Below are 15,176 nucleotides of genomic sequence, written 5' to 3'. Positions count from 1 at the left end.
TTTCATGTTGAATTAATACGGAGCTAACTAATCTTAATTTTTTATAAAATTTAACCCTTTAGTCAGCCTGCTGTTTATCATATTTGACTCCTAATTTTGGATCTTATGGAAACCATGAAGAGACCATGGTTAAATGTTAGCAAATTAAGTGTTTGATTTCTACCTTTTGTGTCTTGCCCTCCTTTTTCTTCTTTCCCATAGCCTGATAAACACACACATACACACGCACTTACTCATTATAATTGGTATTTATGTGATCCCATTTCTCCTTGATATGAAAGAATTATAGCTAATACTGGGCTTTGTTTTTGCTGTTCTTACTCAGTTAGGACTAATATTGACAACCAAAACTAGGAAAAGAAGTTGTTAAAGTTATTCTGTTCATGTCCTGATACTTCTTGTTTTCTGCTTTTACAGCAGCTTCTTAAATTGATTTAGGGATATTTCAACTCTTATTTCAAACTTGCTATTTTTGAATGATATTTATATGGGGAAAAAAACGTGATAGTTAAAGATTGACTCCTCATGGGGGCCGGCCCGGTGGCACAGCAATTAAGTTCGCACGTTTTGCTTCGGCAGCCAGGTTCGCCGGTCTGGATCCTGGGTGCGGACATGGTGCTGCTTGGCAAGCCATGCTGTGGTAGGCATCCCACATATAAAGTAGAGAAAGATGGGCATGGATGTTAGCTCAGGGCCAGTCTTCCTCAGCAAAAAGAGGAGGATTGGCAGCAGATGTTAGCTCAGGGCTAATCTTCCTCAAAAAAATAAATACATAAATAAAATAAAAAACGGTTGACTCCTCAGAAGTGACAGAGGTAAATCTAACTTTCCAAATGGAGTTCTTGATTGCATTAAAATCTATCACTAATTTGCTTAAGCATTTTATCATGAAGTCTAATTTCTTCCTAGAGGTGCTATAAATTTTATTATGCAAAAGAGTTCTGTCACAGATCAGAATCATTTCTTTCTTACTGTGGACCAAAACAACCTGCGCCTAGCTGATTTTTATGTAGCCATATTCCAACTATGTTCGGCTACCTGTAGATCTCAAAGTTGGGGAATGTTAATGAGCCAATTAGTGATCTGTACACTTAAAGGTGTGGACTGTTAACTAAGGATCAGATTGAGGTTAAAGCCAAAGAATAAAAATATTTGTCTAATGCTTTACAAAGCAGTTTTACAACCATTATCAACAATATTTTGATAGCCCTGTGAAGTGTTAAGTATTGTTATTATCTTAGTTTTACATATAAGGAGAAGGATGCTGAGAGATGGAAGTTTGCTTAAGGTTCTACAGCTACTGGGTGACAGGTCTAGGATTTGGATTCAAGTCAATTTACTACAAATCTTGTGGCTTTTTTGGAAAAAATCCTGGTGTGTACCTTTGCTTCCTCCAGATTAATTCCTCAGTGTCTCGGTATGTAGAAATACTAAGGTAGACCCCAGAATAATCTAAAATATTTCTTACAAGAGATTGGAAGTCCCTTAGAACAGTGTTTCTCTTCCCTGCTGGGTAGCTAAATGATCTGTTGAATTTAAATAAAACAGTAATAACAACAAAAGATGCCCAGGCTCTACCCCATACATATTGAAGCAGAATCTTCAGAGTGTAGCCTGTGCATCTGTGTGTTTAAAAACATCCAGGTCACTCTGGTGTTCAGTTAAGTTTTGGAACTATTACCTTTAAGACCCTTTATGGTTAGATGAGATTAGATTAGATTAAAATCAGTATTATTTTTATTAGATAGGCAGCTGCCTGACAGTGCTCTTAAAAACAGGCAACTTTAAAGGATGTTCCAATTTGGTGGGAGAAGCTCCAGGGTAATGGCAAGTGGATCTTGAGCAACCAGAAGGCGTTACCTACAGTGGAGGTGCTGAAAGAGACATGGAACTATCATGAGGATGAAGACAGGAAATGAAGAGCATTTAAAAATCACTTTCTTCATAAACATGCAGAACATGTCATAACTGCATGAAAAAAAAGTAGTTTTTTTTTCCCCAACCCATTTGAAAGTAAACAATGACAAATGCAAAACTGTAAAAAAAAAAATCAAAGTCAGCTTTTTGTACCTTCTTCCCTTGATATTGAAAGAACATCTTCAAGGGAGAAGAGTTTGGTAACCAGTCTGATTCTTTGTTTATAGACTATGCTTTAATTGAACCTCATTCACAATATCATGTTAAAATAATTCATTTGCATCTTACACCCCTTATATCTAACCGTGGAAGGAAGAATTCTCAAAAGTTTAAAGACTTTCAAATATTATCTCTTAAGGTTGAGAAGGAGGTTGGAGCATGTATATATCCCTTGACAGACCAAGAGCCCACAAGTCCTCTCTGTCTTTATGTACTAAGACTCTCAGAAACGTGGTGTTTTAGGAATTAGTGACTTTTGAATTCCAGCCCTCACTCTTTGACCTGTTCTACAATCTGACATCCTGATAAAAGCCCCACTTATCTTACATTACTTCTATTAATACTTCTAGTTGTTCACTTTCTGATAAACTATGTTGTTTATTTTGTTTACTAACAATTCCTCTGCTTTAGAATTTTGCCTGAGAACTATCTTATTAACAAAGGATACAGTATGTAAATAGGTTTCACCAAACTAATAGATAATTAATGTAAATATTTATTTTAAAAATGTATCTATCCCACCTTGTTCCAGGAGATAATTTAACATAGCTTATTAATAAATAGGTTAATTAATGAGTAAAACATAATAGCATAAATAGGAACTGAATTGTGAAAACTTAAAGTGGAGCCAAGAAAGGCACTTTGAGAACTAGCTCTTCAGTGTTCATGGATCGGTTTACCTTTTCCGTGCCTCTACAAAAAAGTAGTAGTACTATTTCTGTGGCATTCATGATTAAGGTCTAAGATCCAATTCTTGGTTTGCCAAAAATGAGTCTTCACATGTATATTTAGGAAGGAGCCACTGTTTTCATAAAATCTCTCCTCTGCTTTTGCAATTTCAAAACTTCCTCACTGTCATACTAAGTGGAATAAATCAGAGACCAATATTGTAGCCATACACTAACTTTATTTTTATTTATAGAAAAAAACTAAAATTGTATGAAGAAAAACTGTACCTAGCCAAATAATCAGTAAAAAAGTTTTGTTTTTTGTAATAGCTATTTAAAAGTCACTTTACTAGGCTCTTTTTCTTGCCATTTATATCAATTTGAATAGTAAATCCCATGATAAAATTCTGTCTTTGGCTGATTTTTGGCTGTATCAGTTACATCTAAAGCATGTGCTTTTATTTTTAAGAGGTCTAGATTTAAGATTTTTTTTTTAAGAGGAGGAAAAGTAAGCTCTTAAATGAAAAACCCTTAAATAAGTAAGCTCTTAAATAAAAAAACCCAAGGATTTGTAACTGGCAGAGGTATGGCCAACGTAGTTATTCATTGGCTAGTCAATTTGGAAATAATTCAATAATTCATGCCTTTCCTTCATGACGTTTGTTTTTTTCGTAAGAAACTCTTTTTAAAAATTTAATGCAAAATCTCACTTTAAAAATCTGATCTGCTAGAACTACTCTGGTTCAAGTAAGTGGGCTGCTGGGGTCTAAGTGTCGCCCACTTAGGCTTCTTACTCTTCCAGCTTTCATCAACTTCTAGATGTCTCCAAGGAACCTCTTAAGGCATCCCAGAACACCTTTCCTAAGGAATTTTTTTTCCTGGCATCCATTAACCCCTTTTCTGGATAGTGTCAGAGGCTAGGGGAACCTGAAAAATGAAATAATTGCATTTTGCTACTTGCCAACTGCTTAGTGAAAATTTGGTGGAAGTATTTTAATCTCAAAAAAACAATTTTAATGTCAGTGAGCTTACACAGTTCGTCTTTTTCCTATGCCATATTGTGATAGATGATAGTATAGACAGTCTAGATCTGACTGTATGTAGCTTTTATACTAAGGGTGCTAGGGTCATCCTCAAGGTAACAAGCACTGATAACTACAACTCTCTCTCTCTCCTGCTTCTTGGTATTCCCCGGAACTCCTGACTCTTATACAGGACAAAGAACTTTGAGTCTAGTAAGGCCTATAAGGCAACGTGGGGAGATGGCGGAGACAACTCTCCTAGCAACGTAGTATCTAAGCAGCCAGGCCGAGTGACAAACGGTCAGCCTCAGCAAGCACCCACAGGAGCAGCCAGCGGTGGATACATTAAACGGTATGCCAGCTCCTCCCAATAGTTTTACCTCTTTCTTAAATGAATGGCTCACTCAGGAGGATGGGTGTAGTTATACGTGAACCCTAACTCATCAATTAGAAATAACATTTATTCCATTTTAAAAATGCATTTAAAAATCTGCCTTCTGACAAAATGTTGACTGTGGTTGTTGACCTTCAGTGATGGATCAACTTTTCTTTCTATTTTTTAGTGCTTTTCAAATTACTGAAGCAAGCATATTTTACTTCTGTAAATAGGAAAATGTGTTTTAAAATGTATCATCTAGACCAGGGGTTGGCCAGATCCCTATAAGAATATCTAAAGGGTCAGATAATAAATGTTTCAGATTTTGCAGGCCACACAGCCTCTGTCACAGCTAATCAACTCTGCTCTTGTAGGGTGAAAGCAGCCATAAACAATAGGTAAACAAATGAGCATTGCTGTGTTCGACTAAAATCTTACTTACAGAATCAGGTAGCAGGCCAGATTTGGCCTTTGGGCCAGAGTTTTGCACCCTCTGTTTTATTTTATTTATTTATTCATATTTAATTTTTTTTTTGGTGAGGAAGATTCGCCCTGAGCTAACATCTGTTGGCAGTCTTCCTCTATTTTGTATATGAGCCACCATCACAGCATGGCCACTGACAGACAGTGGTGTAGGTCCACGCCTGGGAACCAAACCCAGGCCACCAAAGTGGAGTGTGCCAAACTTAACCACTAGGCCACTGGGCTGGCCTGGCAACTTCTGTTTTAGAGCAGGGTTCTTTAAACTTAAGCATGCATCAGAATCACCTGGGAGGCTTATTAAAACACAGATTGCTTGAATCTGTTTTCAGACTCGGATTCAGTAGATCTGGAGTGGAGTGTGAGAATCAGCATGTTTTCATGTCTAACAAGTGCCCAGGTGATGGTGGGAATCACACTTTGAGAACCACTGGTTCTAGAGTTGTTTCTTAATCTTCTCTTACACGGCTTTTAGACATGGTGCTCTCTTTGATCAGTCTTTCAATTGTTTCTATAGAATGTTTTCCTAGAATGGTAACCCGCACTCCCTTGGGTCTTATGCTTGCTGAGAGTCATTTTGGCTACTTGTTTTTATGAAAACTAAATCCAGACTTAGTCCGTTTGTATAATTCACCAAAAAGTACTATCTTTTTGTGATAGTATAACTAATGATGCCAGAGAAGATGAAATGGAAGAGAACCTGACTCAAGTGGGCAGTATACTGGGAAACCTAAAAAACATGGCCCTGGACATGGGCAACGAGATTGAGGCTCAAAATCGACAGATAGGCCGGATCACAGAAAAGGTAAAAGCTTCTTAGTGCCACAGGAAAATGAGACATCCAGTACAGTGTTTTAGTAATAGACATCTGTGCTAGATACTTTGGAGGAGAACAATAGGATAAGATCCTGTCTTCACAGGTCTTATAGTTTTGATGAGGCGACAGTTCTAACACACTGAGAAACAATAGCCTAGTCCTCCTATCTCTTGCTCATGGCAGCTGGTTCATTTTGAAACCAAGACATTGGAATGAAGTAATTTTATTTAAAATTTCGTACACGAAGTTTAGAATCTCCTCTAACCTGTGTGTGGACTTCCCTTTTTTTCCCCCTGAATGAGCGAGTTAGCTTTTGGAGTTTTATAAACTAGTAACCAATTAGTAAGTTCCTGAGTCCTCATCTCATAAGTTAGTAGGTGAAAATCATTTCTGCAGAATGGTTCTTGTGCAGTAGACACACAAAATAGAGTCCTGTGAGTAATGAAAAAGTGCGATTGCTGTTTTTTTCACTTCACATGATATAAGACACTGCAAGTCAAATTGTGTTCGGTGTTCGGATATGTCTGATCTAAAAGCCATTCTTATTGTTACCTCATGAAAATTTCAGTGTACTTTGAAGGATGGGGTGAGTTTTTAAGCTTGGCTTTCTGTTGAATCACTTAAAATGGATTTCGTTCAGGCAAATGATGGTTAATAAGATGCTTTTAATGCTGTTGTATGGGTTAGGCCACATATTGCCTGTCATTTTAATTCAGATGTTGATGTGGATGGTAATACATCTGTTTCAGCGATATTGGGGATGGTTTTTTCAGTATCTCTGAAGTTATTTCAGTCTCTCTGGGTTAGGCCTAGGGTAACTCCAGATGGGATTCTATGATTCAGTTCAGAGAACTCCCATGAGGTCCAGATCTGTAGCAGAGAAGAGCATTCCTAGATTTTCTTGCATCTAAAGTGCCATTGACTATAAGATGCATCCCAGTTTCAGACATGTTAAACTATGAAAAAATGTTAAGAATTCACAAAATACTGGCCAGTTCTTCTGTTACACATATGTCATCATATTGATACTCTCAAGTTTTTCCTGATGAATTTGATATTCTGTCAGTTCTTGCCCAAAAGTTTTGTAATGTGACTTCAACTGTTTCCTGAATTTTCTCAGTGTGTTGATTTACTCCAAGTGTATGAAATTTAGCTTTTATTAGAGCAACTTACCTTGTGAAGTAATGGTGATATCTTTTTTTTTTTTTTAGGCTGACACCAACAAAGATCGTATTGACAATGCCAATGCCAGAGCAAAGAAACTCATTGACAGCTAAAGCTACTGCTGTACTTTTTTTTCTATCATTTATTCACTTCTGTAGCTTCTCCTTCAAAGTCGTTGCCTTTTCAGAGTTTAAAATTTTGGTTCCACACTCTTCTAATCAGGAGATAATGTGGAAGAAGGGCAAGGAGTAACAGGCCCCCTATTTTTACATTTTCTTTTTCCCTTGAGGGTAGACTGCTGCTCAGCCTTCCTTCTAGTATTTTCTTTCTCAGTTCATACTCTTAGATTGGTTTTCATACATGACAGATAATGCTGTTTTTCATCTTCCTCATTTACTTTAGCAAGTTCCTTTGCTTTCAAGACTTGGAAGCATTGCCAAAGACAGCCATGAAAAGGGAAGCTGGGGGCAAGGGTGGGGGAGTGCAAGAAGGAGAGGCCAGAGATAAGAGGTTGTTACCTCAGTAAAACCTGCAGGCCACGAAACAAAGTCGCATAGCCACAGTAAAGATCTAGTTGGATTTAGTTTTTAATTTAAGTTGCAGTTATTGTCAATTTAGGCTAATATTCGGTTTTGGAGCTTTTAAACACAACATTTTTGTTATACGTCACAACTTTGCAACCTCTGCTCCAAAAAAGAATAGAATGAGTTTTCTTAAACTGAGCTTAATTTCTGAATTCTTGGTGGTGATTCATATATGTACATAGATTCTATGATCCCATTTCGTATTGCACCATACAGGAATACTGTGTATAAATGAATGGTTTTTATTTTCATGTTAGTAGTAGTATCATGGTCCCATTACAGGCCTATTAACCTCATAAATTTCTTGTTAGTCTTTGAAGAAAAACTATGTAAATATGTATGTGTAACATGAGAATTTCTCTCTAAAGCAGGGCTTAAAAATTTTTGGAAAAGTTTGACAAAGTATATCACGTGAATTCAGATTTACCTCAATACCAAGAATTATGTGTAGATAGGAAAAAAGAAACTTATTTTGATCTCAGGTAGAAAAATGGTTAGATTGCTTTGAGATTTATGTAGATTTTTAAAAAGCTAGAATTTATTCTGTTTAACTAAAAGTGATTTGGAAAATTACACCTTTGGTTTTATTATTGATGATTGCACTGTCATTGTCTTGGCCTTGTGTATTGAACTATGTCCAGAATCATGTCTATTTAGATCCTGAACAGTATTAGAAGAATCTGATCAATATTTGTCACCTTTATTTAAAAAATAGCATCACACACTTCAAAGCTATTAATGTGGATTGGGTTGACCAATAACCACTGCTTGATCCTTACAATTAAATTTTGTAACTAACTAGTGGAATTGTTCTTTCAGATAGGTAGTGTGTTTCTGTGACTTTGGCAGGGGCAATCATTTCATCAGCTCTTATTTAGTAAACTGAATAAAGCAGAGGTCCATAAATCAAGAAGCACTCCAGCAGAAATCTGCCTTTCGCACCTTTTCCATTTTCCCCGTTGAAAATATTGACAGGACTTTTCCTATGATTTGTCATGAGGTTCATTTTAATCATTACTAGTCTTTTATTCATTTGAGCTAAAATACACTAGTGACTAAAAGGATAATGTTTATGAGAGAGAACTACAACCCCCTTGAGAAGATACAGTTAACATGGGAGCTTTCAAAGACTTGAAGAGGAAAAAATTTAAAGTGAGATTCAGTTAGGCCCTCTCTAATAGAAATGCTCCATGCCAAAAGGAGTAGTTTGGCAGGTGATGGTAGAGGTGTAAAGTAAGAAAGTGTAAAACACTGGGGATTGTGCTATTCCTAAATGCTCTTCCTAAAAGCATTTAAAAAAACTTTTTTTTTTAACACTGTTATGGCTAAAGGAAATAGTTCTGAAGATACCAATATGTTCCCCCCACAGTATAACTGGTTAGAAGTTTGAGCTAAGGCACCAAATTGTCTGGATTTACATTCTAGCTCTGCCACCTGCTGGCTGAGTGACTGTAAGCCCATTTTTGTGCTGCAGTTTCCTTGTCTGTAAATGGAGATTACCATTCCTACCTCTTAGAGGTCTTGTGAGGACTCATTGTGGCAATGCATGTAAAGCACTTAAGAGCAGTGCCCAGCAAGTGTAAGAGGTTAATAAATGATAGCTGCTATTCTCTCTAGGGTAGAGGTCTTTATGGGTCAAGGATCCCTTTGTGAATTTGATAGAAGGCAACACAGCCTATCTCCTCAGAGAAATAGACACACAAACATGAATCCTGCATAAATGGGTCTTAAAAGCCCATCCACGAATCCCAGGTTAAAAAATTTTTCAAAGATTCTGCTACTGAGAAAGAAGAGGGATGAGGCCATAGAAATTAGGCCAATAATGCACTAGAAATAGAAACTGTTGACTTAAAGCCTTTTCTGATTTTTTTCCCTGTAACATTGTCTGGAAACTTGTTTCCATTACTTTTGAAAGGTAGTAACTGAAGTGGTTAACACAAGCTTTGGAGTCTGAACACCTGAGTTCAAGTTCTGGTTCAGTTATTTACTAGTTCTGCGACCTTGAGCATAATATTAACCTATAAATGGGGAGTTAAATAGTCTCCCCCACTGAACTTCATTTTTTTTTTTAACAGTAAGCTCCCTCTTCAAGTTTCAGTCTTATGACAATGATCTTTATCCCTTGTAGTTGTGCCTATTGTTTTCTTACTTCACAGTTTTAATTCATCCTTTATTAGCACACTTCAACCCTAGATCTTTTCATGTCACGTGTGGATTGTGAATCTCTCCTTAACTTAAATATCTACTTCCCAGACATCCTGTACTGAATTACACTTAGAATTAGTTTCTTTAAATGCTGTTTTCTTTAGGTCACTCCTTTACTAAGTTCTAAGTTATCCCAATTACATTCCTAATCAGATTTCTGTTTCTCAGATTGATATTCAAGTTCCTGATTCTCTAGTCATTTATTTTTCATCCTTCTTACTGTAGAGTCTGCTGCACTTTCCATTTTTTTTATAGCTTGCTAAATTCTATTTTAATGTCTTACAGATGAAATAAATGGCACCATTTATTGAGTGCTTACTCTGTCATGGGCAGTATGCTAAAGGCTTTTGTTTATCTTTTCACCATATCCTCATAACAGACCTGAGAGGTAGGAGGGATTGCCTATATTACAGATCAAAGTAAATAGCTCAAATTCATAAAGCTAGTAAATGACAGACTTCAGATTCAAACCAGGATCTTTCTGACTCCAAGGTCCATGATCTTAGTCAGTACACTAAGTAAGCTCTAAAAAGAATGTAGGGCTTAGAGCTTAGGGCTGGTGGTCACTAGAATCTGGGTCTCCAGACCACAAGTCAGCCTACTTTGTTAGCTTTTATTTAAGTCTAAATACTTGTGTACTATAACTTTAGGCATATTGCATTATATAGTTCCTGCCCTCAAGAAGCTCAGTCTGGCAAGAGACAGATGAATATAGAATCTGATACGAGCTATTGTAACAGATGTGGGAGCAGTTAATTCGGCTTAGACTTAGGGGCTTAGGCATAAGGAAGGAGCATGTTAGTAACAGAGGACATTCCTGACTGAGCAAACAACGTAAAGGCAGTTAAAGGAGAAAGAGACGTTGTACTGTGGGTTTAAGGAGCAGAATAATCTAGTATGACTGGGCAGGCAAATGAGAGAGAAGAAGAGGTATCTGTAAATAAGGCTGGGTCCAAGTTGAGAGAGGTCATAGTCACTGATTCTCATAGGGGTGGGGATTTTTTAGACTATAATTAATAATTAAATGGCTGGGGACATTTTAAGTTTAATTTATAAGTTCTGATTTATTAGATGGTAAGTACTGATAAAATATTTAGAGAAATGTTAATTGTTCAGTAGATCAATAAGATTAAGCATTAAAGAAAGTTTATAAAAATCAAAACTCAATTGATACTGATAAACTCTCACCTCTACCCCTCCCCAAATTGAGACACTGAATATAACATGGGAAAAGAATACCTATACCAGATTTAAGGTCAGAGAGATTTCCTCATATAGATTAAACACTAGGCTCTTGTGATCTCTTAAAGGTTAAACTAGGTTTTGTAAAATAAGAACTGTCAATACATGGTAAATAATAGCTCCTTGGCTAAGACAAAGCTTCAGAAAATGACAGAGTGGTAGCTTCTAAATGACCGAGTAACAATCTGAAATCATCTATGTTTGTACCTTCAGTTTCTCTTAGTAAGCAAGGTTCCAGTACCACAAAATGTTTATCAGTCACATGAATGCATTGCAGTACTCATGCAACCTGAAGAATATGACACATTTCTTCCTAATCAGTTTACTTTCAAACAAAGGGCCCTTTATAGGTTAAAGTTCTCCTGTCTTCTTCCTTTAAAAGATTAACCTTTCTTTCAGCCAAAATTCATTAAAAATTCTTTATTTAGTATAGTCTCTCATTCAGAGAATAAACTTGATAAATACAGGTGGTTTTAAAATATTGTAGCAGTAGTTTTTTGATAGGTAATTTGATTAGTAGAGTTTATAAATACAAAAAGGGAAAAGGATTACCAGAAATAAGACATTATTTCTAACAAAGCTTCAGGAAAAATCTTGATTATTAAAACCCCTTGTATCTTACAAGTTTTGCATATACAGTTTTAGTTCAGAGCCCTCTACCAATAAGGCACCTGCAGTAGTAAAGAATTTGCTACTGCAGCCTTGGGGAACATCTTAGTGTTGTGTTGGTGCTTCTCTTGACAAAGTACACTTTTAATCAAGACAGTCACATATTTATGTACATCCTAAATTCCAAGTATAAACACTGCAGTTGAACTGATGGACTGGAATAAAATCCTAAATCCTTAAGTTAACCATAGCAGCCTCTCACAAATTATTTGAATTTCATAAAAATATGAAGTGTTTACACAGACGTGGAATGGCAACTGACTTTATGAAAGCTCACACATTGAAACTAGACATGAAATTTCAAGCTGTGGTGTGCAGCTATTCTATTATTACCAGGCAGCATCCCCTCACTGTATAAATAGTAACTAGCTACTGGTTTCTTAAAGCCAAATTAATGATAGTTTTGAATATCAGCATTGTTCATTGCCCTATCCATGACTCAAAATGGAGGACTCTTCCTGTCTGTTGATTCCTTTTAGCTTATTTGAGATGAGCCCTAGAAAGGAAAAAAGTAGAGTGAAATATAATCTGGAGTATCATCTCCTTAATGCATATATCCTTGACAAGAACAGGAGCCTTTGCTTCAGCCAGATTGCAACAGGCTCCAAGTCAGTGTCCTGTAAGGTTCCCATGCTCCTGGAGAACATCATGCAAACTTCTTCTTGGTGGCCGTGAACCTCTCCATGTACTAAAAGTCATGAAAGAAGAATATATATGAGGTATTTTGGCATGAACAAATATTAGCCTATTTGTTACTTAGCTTTTTATTTTTTTTCATTTAGGTTTTTATTGGATATGGTCCCTCATTTACTACAAAATCTACCTATTCTAAATGCAGATTTAAAGCACATAGTTTTGGAGTTTTAAAATTTTTTCTTTTATATTTTAATAGGAAACCTATCAAAAGACAAAGATGCTTTACAATACACTGACTAGAGAAAAAGTCATCTTGGCACAATTCTCTTGGCTGATTCTTAGAACCCACCTCCAAAATGAGGAATAAATCTTGTCGACAAACAGGATTATACATACATCCTATAGTTAACATTCATGTGGGTTACTTCACTGTTGTCTTCTCTGGAACAGTGACTAGAAGTGCAGAAGTACACTAACACATACCTTATCATAGCCTTCTAGTTCTCGAAGTTTCTTTATTTCAAAAAGGTTGCCTTCCACAGCAAGAAGACAGATCTGGGAATCACTGAGGATGCTCTGTGGAAGCATGCTGAGCTCAAGGCAGTTCTCTTCTAGGCGAAGAACTTTAAGGCGAGGACAGCAAGATATCTTTACTGAGATCTGAGATATCTATTGAACACGAACAAAAAAGAATAACAGGAAAAAGTATAAGCACAATAATGGTTATTTTTTACTAGATTAAAACAAAAAACTTTTACTTGACTATTTGTCCTAGTTCTGCTTTCACCGCCTCCATTTTCTCACTACCTACTCATTGCAGAAGCCTCTGTGATCTAGCTTCTGTTACTACTCCTCCACTTTTTGGGGGAGAAAATTGCTTTTTGAAAGTCACCAGCGGCTTTTTTGGGAACAAAATTTTCTAATAATAATAGCACTGTTCATTATAGGAAATTTGAGGATCACACAATTTCAAAGAAAAAAGTTACCTGTAACCTGCCCCCATAAACATTTTGGTATATTTATTACTAATCTTCTATGCGTACATAGATGCTGGCCACTTTACTGCCGAAGTCAAGGATTCATTGTCCTCATTCCCTGTTACATTTGACTGTACTAGTTATCCCTTCCTTGAAACTCCCTTTTGTATCTAAATACTAGGTTTTTCTTCCTATCTTTTGACTTATTCTTGATTTTTGGCTTCCTTTCTTGTTCCTATGGACATTTTTCAAGCAGCAGTTTCTAATACTTAATATTTCATCTTTTTCCTAAACTTTCTCCTAGAAAGCTCATCCATCCTTAAACCTATCACTGTAAGACCGCAAAATCTACATTCATATCTATGAGTTTAAGCCTCTTTTCCACTTTCTCTCCCTGACATAGCTCCTTGCAAGATGATTAGAGGCATATTTGAGGAGGATCTGAAGAACTCTTCAAGATTTATGAGAGTAGTTTAACTTCTGAAATTACTTCACCCTGTTACCCACCCCACCCTCCAAAACACACCTACACAACAAACACACCCACTGTCTCAACTAACTCCATAGCACTTTGGGGTTTGAAATTAGTCTACTACATAGAACAAAGCTCTCCCCTAGCCTCTGATACCCAGCTCCATGATTACAGTTTAGAGAACAACAGGTTACTCAGGAGACCATAAACCCACATACATGCTGAAGAAAAAATCCTTAAGCTCTAGACCTGGTTCTGATTGAGGTTGAGTTCGATGACCTGCAGATCCCCCACTATGTCAGGTATGCATCGAATCTGGTTCTTGGAGAGATCCACCACATCCAGGTGCCGTAGGCTACAAAGTTGGGGTGGTAGTGCTTGTAGCTGGTTCCCAGAGAGGCTCAGAGTCTTGAGGGCAGACAGTTGCCCAAAGGTAGATGGCAGCTCTCTCAAGTGATTGTTGTTTAGGCTTAGCATCTCCAGTTTTTTCAGATTGCATAACTCATCAGGAAGAACAGCTGGCAAAGAAAAGAATTTTAAACCTGAATCTGATACAGCTGAAAAACTCCTTTGATGAAGTTTATAAAAACTATATGGCAGCCTGCTAGACCTCTTGTTAATATACATAGAATTCCCACGTTGTGCCATATTTAAGTACTGCATTTTTACTAACATAGTCTTCAGAAGGTGTGGGTGCCATCAAAATGCAGGAAAGGATTTTGTGTATAATGAGCACCTTTTGTAAAGGGGCCTCTAAACAATCCAACAGCAAGTTTGTGGGATTTGGAAGGCCCTCCCCTCCCCATTCCCGCCCCCCTTCCAAATTAGCAGCAAAATTAGCTCTGTTTACATAACATCCCAAAGATGGTGCCTTCCTTTTTAAGTCCAAATTAACCCCGTACCAATCATTATACCACCAAAGGAGGCTTATAGATATAATTACAAGAAAGCTTCAAGGACTCTGACATTCTCCCTGTGTCCTGAGCTCTCTGAACAGTTTCATAACAACAAAAAAAATCAGCTTGTAAAAGAAAACCACCCTTCTTAACAGCTGATCACTAGCAAAAGCTTCCTAGGCGCAAAAGCCATACCCAGTTTGTTGTTGTTCAAGGAGAGGCTCTTCAGCAGAGTGAACTTCCCCATTATCATAGGCGGTAGGCTCTCGATCTTGTTGTTGGACAAGTCGATGGTCCTGAGATTGCTCGTCAGCTTCTGCAACTCTGAGGGGAACTGGAGAAAGGAGTTCACAACGCGGAGAATCCTTCACCGATTATTTTCACCGCCCCCGCTGTCCCTCTCCCTGGTCCCTCCCAGTCTCACCTCGGTCAGCCCACGGTCCTTAAGCTGAAAGACACCCGTTTTCTGCGCGGTTTCCACATGAGCGCGGAGGGCACTGTTTCCCATCCTAGCGCCACGACTCAGGTTCCTGCGGGAAGGAAGCGCAGTTGTCACCGCCCGGCCACCCCGCTGGCCTCCTGGTCTCACACCCCAGCTGTCACTGGATCTCGGGGGCCAGCCCAAGAGTGGCAAGGAAGAAAGGGAAAAACAGTCCGACCGCCAGGCTCCACCGCTTTTGCAGCTGTTCCGAGGCCAGACGCCGCTAGGAGCCTACAGAGGATCAGGGAGCCCCAGACTTGCCTCCTACCCCTCTGCTCACAGCCGAAGACCCGGGACCCGCGCTGGCCCGTGATGCGCTCCGCGGGCTTCCGCCCGGGAGGTAACGCCCAG

The 15,176-nt window shown here is 37.9% G+C and overlaps 2 protein-coding genes across 5 annotated transcripts in view; one reads left to right on the top strand and one right to left on the bottom strand.

The window, feature by feature from the left end:
- The window catches only part of SNAP23 (synaptosome associated protein 23), a 31,776-nt gene extending 23,731 nt beyond the window's left edge, over positions 1 to 8,045 (top strand). For all 4 annotated transcript variants that reach the window (XM_070583402.1, XM_070583388.1, XM_070583411.1 and 1 more), the window contains 3 exons: positions 4,020 to 4,178; positions 5,343 to 5,487; positions 6,711 to 8,045. In XM_070583402.1, the coding sequence (XP_070439503.1) occupies positions 4,020 to 4,178; positions 5,343 to 5,487; positions 6,711 to 6,776 (370 nt within the window). In that variant the 3' untranslated portion in view covers positions 6,777 to 8,045. The remainder of the gene's footprint in view (positions 1 to 4,019; positions 4,179 to 5,342; positions 5,488 to 6,710) is intronic.
- A 3,054-nt stretch (positions 8,046 to 11,099) lies between these two features.
- Positions 11,100 to 15,174, bottom strand: LRRC57 (leucine rich repeat containing 57). The gene is made up of 6 exons (XM_008518581.2): positions 15,087 to 15,174; positions 14,769 to 14,874; positions 14,540 to 14,678; positions 13,698 to 13,966; positions 12,483 to 12,668; positions 11,100 to 12,051 (listed from the first exon to the last, which is right to left on the bottom strand). Exons 2-6 carry the CDS (start codon positions 14,850 to 14,852, stop codon positions 12,010 to 12,012), a joined length of 720 nt encoding a protein of 239 aa, XP_008516803.1. The 5' UTR covers positions 14,853 to 14,874; positions 15,087 to 15,174; the 3' UTR covers positions 11,100 to 12,009.
- Between the last annotated feature and the right edge of the window lie 2 nt (positions 15,175 to 15,176).

Source organism: Equus przewalskii, chromosome 1, assembly GCF_037783145.1.
Source record: "Equus przewalskii isolate Varuska chromosome 1, EquPr2, whole genome shotgun sequence".
Taxonomy (NCBI): Eukaryota; Metazoa; Chordata; class Mammalia; order Perissodactyla; family Equidae; genus Equus; species Equus przewalskii.
Note: the sequence above shows the minus strand (reverse complement) of the source record. Positions and strands in the feature narration are given on the sequence as shown.

Excerpts from the sequence above, each read along its gene's own strand:
- LRRC57 (XM_008518581.2), bottom strand. The coding sequence starts at position 14,852 with ATGGGAAACAGTGCCCTCCGCGCTCATGTGGAAACCGCGCAGAAAACG. Across the intron at positions 13,967-14,539 it reads CTTGAACAACAACAAACTGG|CTGTTCTTCCTGATGAGTTA; the intron begins GTATGGCTTTTG and ends TTTCTTTGCCAG. Across the intron at positions 12,052-12,482 it reads AACTAGAAGGCTATGATAAG|TACATGGAGAGGTTCACGGC; the intron begins GTATGTGTTAGT and ends CATGACTTTTAG.